Source organism: Zingiber officinale, chromosome 11A (assembly GCF_018446385.1).
Source record: "Zingiber officinale cultivar Zhangliang chromosome 11A, Zo_v1.1, whole genome shotgun sequence".
Classification (NCBI taxonomy): Eukaryota; Viridiplantae; Streptophyta; class Magnoliopsida; order Zingiberales; family Zingiberaceae; genus Zingiber; species Zingiber officinale.
In genome coordinates, this window is record NC_056006.1 from 16,103,412 (window position 1) to 16,111,325 (window position 7,914).

The window sequence follows — 7,914 nt, forward strand, 5'->3', positions numbered from 1 at the left end:
GTTCATCATTAACAAAACAAAATCTCTTTATTTTATTGTAATTCTATAATTTTAGATTCTGTAATAGTTCTGTCCTTCAATCAAGTAAATCAAAATTATAGAGGAGACCAAGTGGATGCACATATTTTTCCTCTTAGAATACAGTCCCCTTCAACACACTAAAGATCATATCACTCAGTAACTGATAACAATTAAATTCCACAACACATTCATAATATTATGTTGAGGTGAATTACCTTCCTTCCCTGTTATGGCTTATAAATTACTTGCTAAGTATATATAGACTATAGTTTAGGGGTTGGGAGTTTGGGAGGCTCCTGCGGGTGCTGCCTGATGAGCTACCTCAGCGTCCAACGTTACAAGCCTTAATTCCTTGATGAGCTTAGTTAGAATTGTCCACCCTCGAAGGTCTGGCCGAATTGCCACACGGCCGGTGCCACGTCGAAGCTGGTGACCGTCCGACCGTCGCTGGTCGTCACCTGGAAGGAGAGACTCTACCCGTCGAGCAACGAGTTGCTCTGCCAGTTTTGGCCCCAGTTGCGCGACATCGCTTGCCACCCGCCCTTGGACCTCTTGATCGACACGGAGTGCATGTCGCCGGCTCCGGCCACGTTCGTGATCAAGACCAAGTTGAAGAAGGAATGGCCGTTGATGGTGAACCGTATTCCCCCCTTCTTCACGCAAGGCACCCTGTAGTGTAGAGTAACAAAAAAACAGAGCTTTAGTGACTGCTTGATTCCGGCGAGGGAAGTTAAACGGCGAATGGAGCACCTGTGGAAGGAGACAGCGACGATGCCGGCGCGGTACTGCCCGATATGGAGGAACGCCGGCTGGGCGAGGTCGAAGTGCGGGCGCGGGGGGTTGCACCAGCCGCCATTGTCGCTGGGGAGGTCGTAGGTTGGGGGGCAGAAGTTGGTGGCGATGACAATGATGGAGCCGGGGAGGCACGACTGGGGGTCGTCGGCGCACTGCAACTCGTAGCAGGAGTCGCAGCTGAGCCCGTCGTTGAACAGCACCGTGCTGAGCGCCGCCGTGTTGGTGACGTAGCCCGTGCTGTAGAGGTTCCCGTACCCGCAAGCACCTCCTGCACGGCGAACAATCAATCCAATTAAAGTCTGCAAATTTTAGAGATCGCAGGAAACATTTCTTAGACTTGTGGAAATAGAGCTGACCCATGGTGCCGGAGGCGTCGCTGCCGCCGTAGAAGGTGGCGTGGGCGGATTCCCACCCGTAGGAGTCCGAAAAGACACAGCCGGATAAGAGAAAGAAGAAGTGGAGAAAGAGGAGAGCGACGGAGGCCATCGGAGGAGAGTGAAGTGAAGACTGGCTGTAGACTGTCTGTTGCGGTGTGGACTTGTGGCGATGAAGGAGGAGGAAGGAGGCGGGGCATTTATAGGCATGGAATTGGCAATGGGCGGCGCGACGCTACAGGGAGCAAAGAGACAAAACGAGTTTTGGCTGCTGGCCGGAGAGCGACGGTGGCACATGGAGCGGTGGCAGTTGAAGTACCAACGGCGTGGGTGGGTTCGTCCACCTGCGCTGCCATGGAAGAACGTCGCGCCACACCTTTTCCAAATCATGCCACTATTTATCTCAAGCGTCCTTCCTTATCCACATCGCTTTTCAAATTTTTTAATATTTCACTAAATCGCATGAGAAAATTTTAATATTATTTATTTCACATACCCTATTTTCATAATTAAGATATATATATATATATATATATATATATATATATATATATATATATATATATATATATATATATATATATATATATATATTCCATGAAATAATTACATAAATTTATGTGCATATATTTTTAAATTTTTATTATATCTTTTTTAAAATGTACTATTCTTAATTTACACTATCTAATTCAAATATGAAGACATAATTATATTAAGGAGATTTGTAAAAGTTTATTGATTTTATTTTGAAATGATTCAAGAGTTTTTAAGATGTTGATTAACCTATACTATTTGAAAATTCAAAACTTTAATATTCTTTAAATAAGAAAAATTTTAGGAATCTATTGGTGGTATTGGTTAGAGGATTTCATTGCCCTAGGTGTTATAATAAGTATATGACAAATTTTATCAAATTTTTATAAGTTTAAAAATTTATTGATCGTAATTTATACTATCAAATGCAGGTATGATGATATGGATACATTAAAGAGGCTGATGAAAGTACATTGATTTGAGTTTGAAATAATTTAGGATTTTCTAAATTTATCAATTAATTCGGGACAAAACTGGTTGATGAATCTACACCATTCAAAATTTTAAAAGTTTAATAATTTTTAAATCAAGAGTGTCCTATGAAAAAATGGGTGGAGAATCTATCTTATGATTTATAATGAACTTATTATAAATTTTTTCAAATTTTTGTAAATTAAAAAAAATTGATTGATAAACCTAAAGCACTCTAAATTACTTTTATCAAAATCAATATACTTTTGTAAGTTTCCTTATATATCCATGTCCTCACATTTGAATTCAATGATATAAATTGAAAATAGTAAACTTTAACAGTAAACTTTTGAATGGATTAAGAAAAATTTAAAGACACACGCATCAACATCTATGTAATTATTTCAGGGAAAGAAAGTAAGGATATAATTGAAATGTGATACATATTTTTACATTTATAAAGTACTTAAATTAGGTAATATTGGAATTTCTCACACGATTTAATAAAATTATATCTATATATATTTATGCAAACGGGATCCTCTGATCCATAATTTAGACCAAAAAATAATTCATTGATCGTGATTGTTAAATTATGATAGATCCCATGTGTTTAAGTATAGGGTCCATCCAAATAAATCAATTTATAAAGTGGATCATCCTCTGATCCGTAAATTACGGACGAGAGGATCAGTGCTTATATTTATGGGCAACCTAGAGCCTCTAGTATTATTTTTTTTAAATTTTTTTAGGATTTAGATTTTGAATTTAGGATTTAGTGTTTAGACTATAGAAAATATTTTTTTTTAAAAAAATTAATATTAAACCCTCACGGGTTTCTCATAGATGAATGTGCAAGTGATAAAATTCTTTCTCTTTATATAAAGTTTTATTACTTTTTCACCCATCTATGAGTAACCACCCATGGGCACTTATTGTTATTTTTTTTAAAAAAAAATTATTCTGTTTGTCTAAATATTAAACTCTAAATCCTAAATCTAAAAAAATTTTAAAAAAATAAAAATTCAGATGTCTTAGTGGTTGGCCATCTGTGAGCACGATAACATTTCTATATCTCTAAAAAAGTAATAATAATAATAATAATAATAATAAATTAATTCAATTTATTCAAAAAAAAAAATCAACGCATACACCACTTATATATTAAAAAAAATATATTAGTAATTTATTAGAAAGACTTGATCAAATTTATAAAATAAATAAATTATTATTATAATGATTAATTAAGTGTTACAAAACCGTCACTAATTAACTAATACAATAGTGTAATAGCTGCTATCCGTCATTAATAATTGCTACAATATTTTTACTATGAATTTGAGCATATCGAAACAATTTTGATAAGTTCGAATTTTTTAAACAGGATGTTAAAGAATTTTTGATATAAAAATGCTTAATACATAATTTTTTGATCAGGATATAGCTGCTATAACAATATTAGAATTACAGTAACTTAGATAGGTAAAAAAATGATGAATCAAATAAAGTAACTTAAAATGTGGGATGATTAATTTGATCTCATGAAAATTTTTCACTGATCATTAAGATAAATCAAGAAAGTATATATAGAGATCCATCCTAATAGCTAGTGATACAGGTTATAACGAGTAGACCCAGGAGATGTTGTGACGGTCAAAGTCAATGGAGAGGAGCATCTCCCCATCTAGCTCTGATTTAACTACCTAATGCTAAGGCTCGCTGAATCGACCTAGTCAGATTCCAAGCTGTGCAGAAAAAAGCCGACTGACCCTTAAGCCAGTGGAACATAAGAGATTTGGTGCTTTACCCTTGAACTAAAGAGACAGCGTGCCCGGTCACTCAATAACCGATTGACTTTAAGGATGGTTGTCTTTATAGGCCGGCCGGAATAACCGACCCACCTAACATTCGACCAGTTATAGACTTCGTCGAAGGGAGGGTCAAACTCCTTACTCTGTATGAGCCTCTCTACATACGCCCGATCACCCTGATCGTCGGGCAACCCTATGAGTATCCATTCAATAATAGAGCCAAACAGGTTTATATGACTTCATACCCGTATCTTATATGCATAAGCATAAGATAACTTTATATATCTGGTCAGAATTCCAAGTGCACTTTACCCACAAGTTATTATTCTCCCAACCAGACAAGTGTAAGATTGGGCTTAAAGTACTTTGGCTCAAAATATCGATCGAACTACTCAGAACACAATTTCATTTCTCCATAAGCCCATTATACACCCGACAGGACAAAAGACCGACGAGGCCTAAGACGCTTATCTTCATATTGTTGCTCGGATGGATCTATAACATACACATGTCATCAGATGAATTTCTAGAATGCACAAGTTATCATAGTGCTTCCTAGATGGATTTTTAATACGCCCGAGGAGTCATATTATTTTCTGTATGGATTTTTAAATAGCCTTCAATACATGACAAAACCTCTTGGACATGCATAAAGACGACCGACCTTATAGGCCAGTTGGGATATACTCAGCCAATAGCATAATCAGAGAATCCTAACAACCTGTTAGAATAATAACTATGTGTTAGAGAGTATTCTCCTGGAACCTTCTTCAGGGACCATCGTGCCTCCCATCAGCAGACCATTTATAAGAGCATATTCTTTCAACAACCTTAGCAAGGACATAAGTTATAAACGACAAAAGATATATATATATATATATATATATATATATATATATATATATATATATATATATATATATATATATATATATATATATATATATATATATATATATATATGGGTAAAAGGATGATTCCTCGAATAATTATTATACATTACCTTAAGGTATATGTCTTCTCTTACTCGACAATCTCTGCCACCTCATAATTACGGAGGTTATGTGAGGTGGTATATAAAGGGGGAGTCCCTCTTCGTGGCAAGATAAGTTCTCTGAACATCTGCAACTCACTACAAAAAAAACACCCATATAGGGATGATTTTTTTGACTTTTAAGAGCGGCTTTCAACTACTCATACACTTTTACCAACGGTTTAAAAACCGCTCCTCTTGTCGCCGTCCCTATATCCTATCGAAGCAGTTTTCATAACCGTTGGTAAAAATTAAAAACCCGTTCCTATTATACTTTATAGGTACGGTTTGAAACTGATCTTACACGTTATACATATTGTTGGTGCGGTTAGCACTAACGGTCTAACCCAGGTTTTGATGAATGACGAATCAGGTTAAGTTAGGTTCGTCGTTATCTAACACTCTGATCGATTGTGCAGGATAAGTCCAGCTAGGTCGACGGGCTGACCGGATAGCTGGCAAGAAGTCCAAGCGGGTCGACGGGCTGACCGGACGCTTGGCGAGAAGTCCAGCTAGGTCGACGGGCTGACCGGATAGCTGGCGAGAAGTCCAAGTGGGTCGACGGGCTGACCGGACGCTTGGCAAGAAGTCCAGCTAGGTCGACGGGCTGACCGGATAGCTGGCAAGAAGTCCAGACGGGTCGAAGGGCTGACCGAACGTCTGGCAGGTAAGTGAGGTAAGTCACTGGAGGGGAGTGACTGCGAGGACGCGTTCGCGGGAAGGGAACATTAGGCGTCGATCCGGCTTAGAACCATTTCGGATGTCTAAGTCGAGATCGTGACTAGATTCCGGTCTCGGAAAGACGGAATCTAAGTCATACTACTTGTGCTAATTCCTACTATGATAAAATGTGCTAACAATCTATTTTGCAGGATATATATTGCCTCGGACTAACTTTGTTTTGCAGGAAAAAGGATATTTCTGGAACAAGGTGGTCCCGGCGCCCGGAGGGGATCCGGGCGCCCGGAGGGAATCCGGGCGCCCGGAAGGCAAATTCTATCCAGCCAAGTCGTCGCCACGTGGAGCATCTCGGTTTGAGCAGCTACGTCACATTCCAGGCGCCCGGAAGGAATCCAGGCGCCCGGAGCAGCATATAAAAGAAGCCCCAGGCAGGAGCTTCAGAATCAATAATTAATCTGAGAACTCTTCTACTACTGGTCTTGCTGCTCGACGTTCAGTGCGACACCAACAACGCTCCGACAAAGTGCTCCTTCAGTTTTTATTTAATTTCCTTGTCGGTATTGCTTTATTTTCACTAGCATTTCCTGTATTCATTCTGTAATCATATTTCGACTTGTTAGTGATTGTCCAACGAAAGTGGTTAAGGACCACGGGCCTTCGAGTAGGAGTCGTCACAGGCTCCGAACGAAGTAAAAAACATTTGTGTCTATTTTACTTTTCCGCTGCGTTTATACTCTAAAATTTCTAATCGATATTCACCCCCCCCTCTATCGAATCTAACGGTCCTACACATATAACAACAGCAGTTCAAACCGCTCTAAAACTCTTTAAGTGTTAGAATGGTTTTAAACCACTCTCACACACCATGGATATAGGAGCGATTTCAAAATGCCTAAATGTCATAATTATAGGAGCACTAATCCTACAGGTAGACTGTTGGGAATTTCGGGCCGTAAAAACCGCTTTTTCGCATTTCGAAAACCCCGATTCCTATGCCACCGGATCCGTGCGAAGTAAAATTTTCGAAAAACATTACGAGTACGAGTTTCTTATGCTAGTTCTAAACTAGATCTACAAGGAGAAGGAAGTTACCCTCGATGCGATGCCCTTCGCAATCCCGCTCGTCCAACGGTTCGCCGGATCTCGAGATCGTCAAGTGTACGATCCTCTATGCGTATCCACACGAACAAACAAGGTGGAGAAGACCAAACAAAGGTGTGCTAGCACCTTAGATGGTTCGGCCAAGGAGGAGGAGAGGGAGAGCAAGAAGAGAGGAAGGAGGAATGAATGCCTTGAATGAAAATCAAATTTTTCATCCACCATAAGTGGCCGGCCACAATTTGGAGTTGTAACCTCCATTCTCATTTAATGTGGCCATTAAAGAGAAGATTTATAACCTCCATGAGGTGGCACACACATGTGCTAAACATGATGATGTGTAACACTATTATTGGCCACTTAATGCCAACTCACAAATGAGGTGGCAAATTGTCAAGTCAAACTTGATTCTTCCTCTTCCTCTCAAGTCAAGTCAAAGTTGACATTATAACTCCCATTGTTGATCAAATCCAACCATTTGATTCAAGTCAATTTAATATAATGGATCTAATTCATTTAATTAAATTGATTCAATGAGTCATAATCTAAATTAGACTCATTGAACACATGAATCAAATTGAGTCCAACTCAATTAGTTCAATTAGGATTACTCTTAATCCAATTTGATCCATCACATGAATCTAATCCTCTTGGTTCATCATATGAACCTAATCTCTATCTAATTGTCCTTTGTGTGTGACCCTATAGGTTCTTATAATGTTGGCAATGCTCCTAAACCCATTTAGAAGCATAAATAATGAGCGGTATCTAGCAACACATCATTACTACCCAAGTTATAAGAATGTTGAGATCCAATATCACCTTGTGACTACTAATTGTGACTCCTCATAATATATGACAAGTGTCCTTCTATCCTAGACATCTAGATTGATTAATGTGAGGCATAGACCGTGTCATCCTCTAATCAATCTAAATCTTGAACTCCAAGTACACTCACTCGATCAAATGAGCTCAATAGCTCATATTGACTCATTTGGGCATGGTCATGCACTTAGTGGTCTCACTCTATCAAGAATATCGATGTCACTCCCGTCATATAGGAGGGATAGATCCCATCTACATCACTCATATCCCT

The 7,914-nt window shown here is 38.7% G+C and overlaps 1 protein-coding gene across 1 annotated transcript; it reads right to left on the reverse strand.

Annotated features, from left to right (window-relative positions):
* Positions 1 to 291: 291 nt before the first annotated feature.
* Positions 292 to 1,302, reverse strand: LOC122031259 (expansin-A4-like). Its single transcript, XM_042590394.1, has 2 exons — positions 1,173 to 1,302; positions 292 to 1,084 (listed from the first exon to the last, which is right to left on the reverse strand). Exons 1-2 carry the CDS (start codon positions 1,300 to 1,302, stop codon positions 495 to 497), a joined length of 720 nt encoding a protein of 239 aa, XP_042446328.1. The 3' UTR covers positions 292 to 494.
* Positions 1,303 to 7,914: the final 6,612 nt, after the last annotated feature.

Excerpts from the sequence above, each read along its gene's own strand:
- LOC122031259 (XM_042590394.1), bottom strand. The coding sequence starts at position 1,302 with ATGGCCTCCGTCGCTCTCCTCTTTCTCCACTTCTTCTTTCTCTTATCC. Across the intron at positions 1,085-1,172 it reads CGACGCCTCCGGCACCATGG|GAGGTGCTTGCGGGTACGGG; the intron begins GTCAGCTCTATT and ends TTCGCCGTGCAG.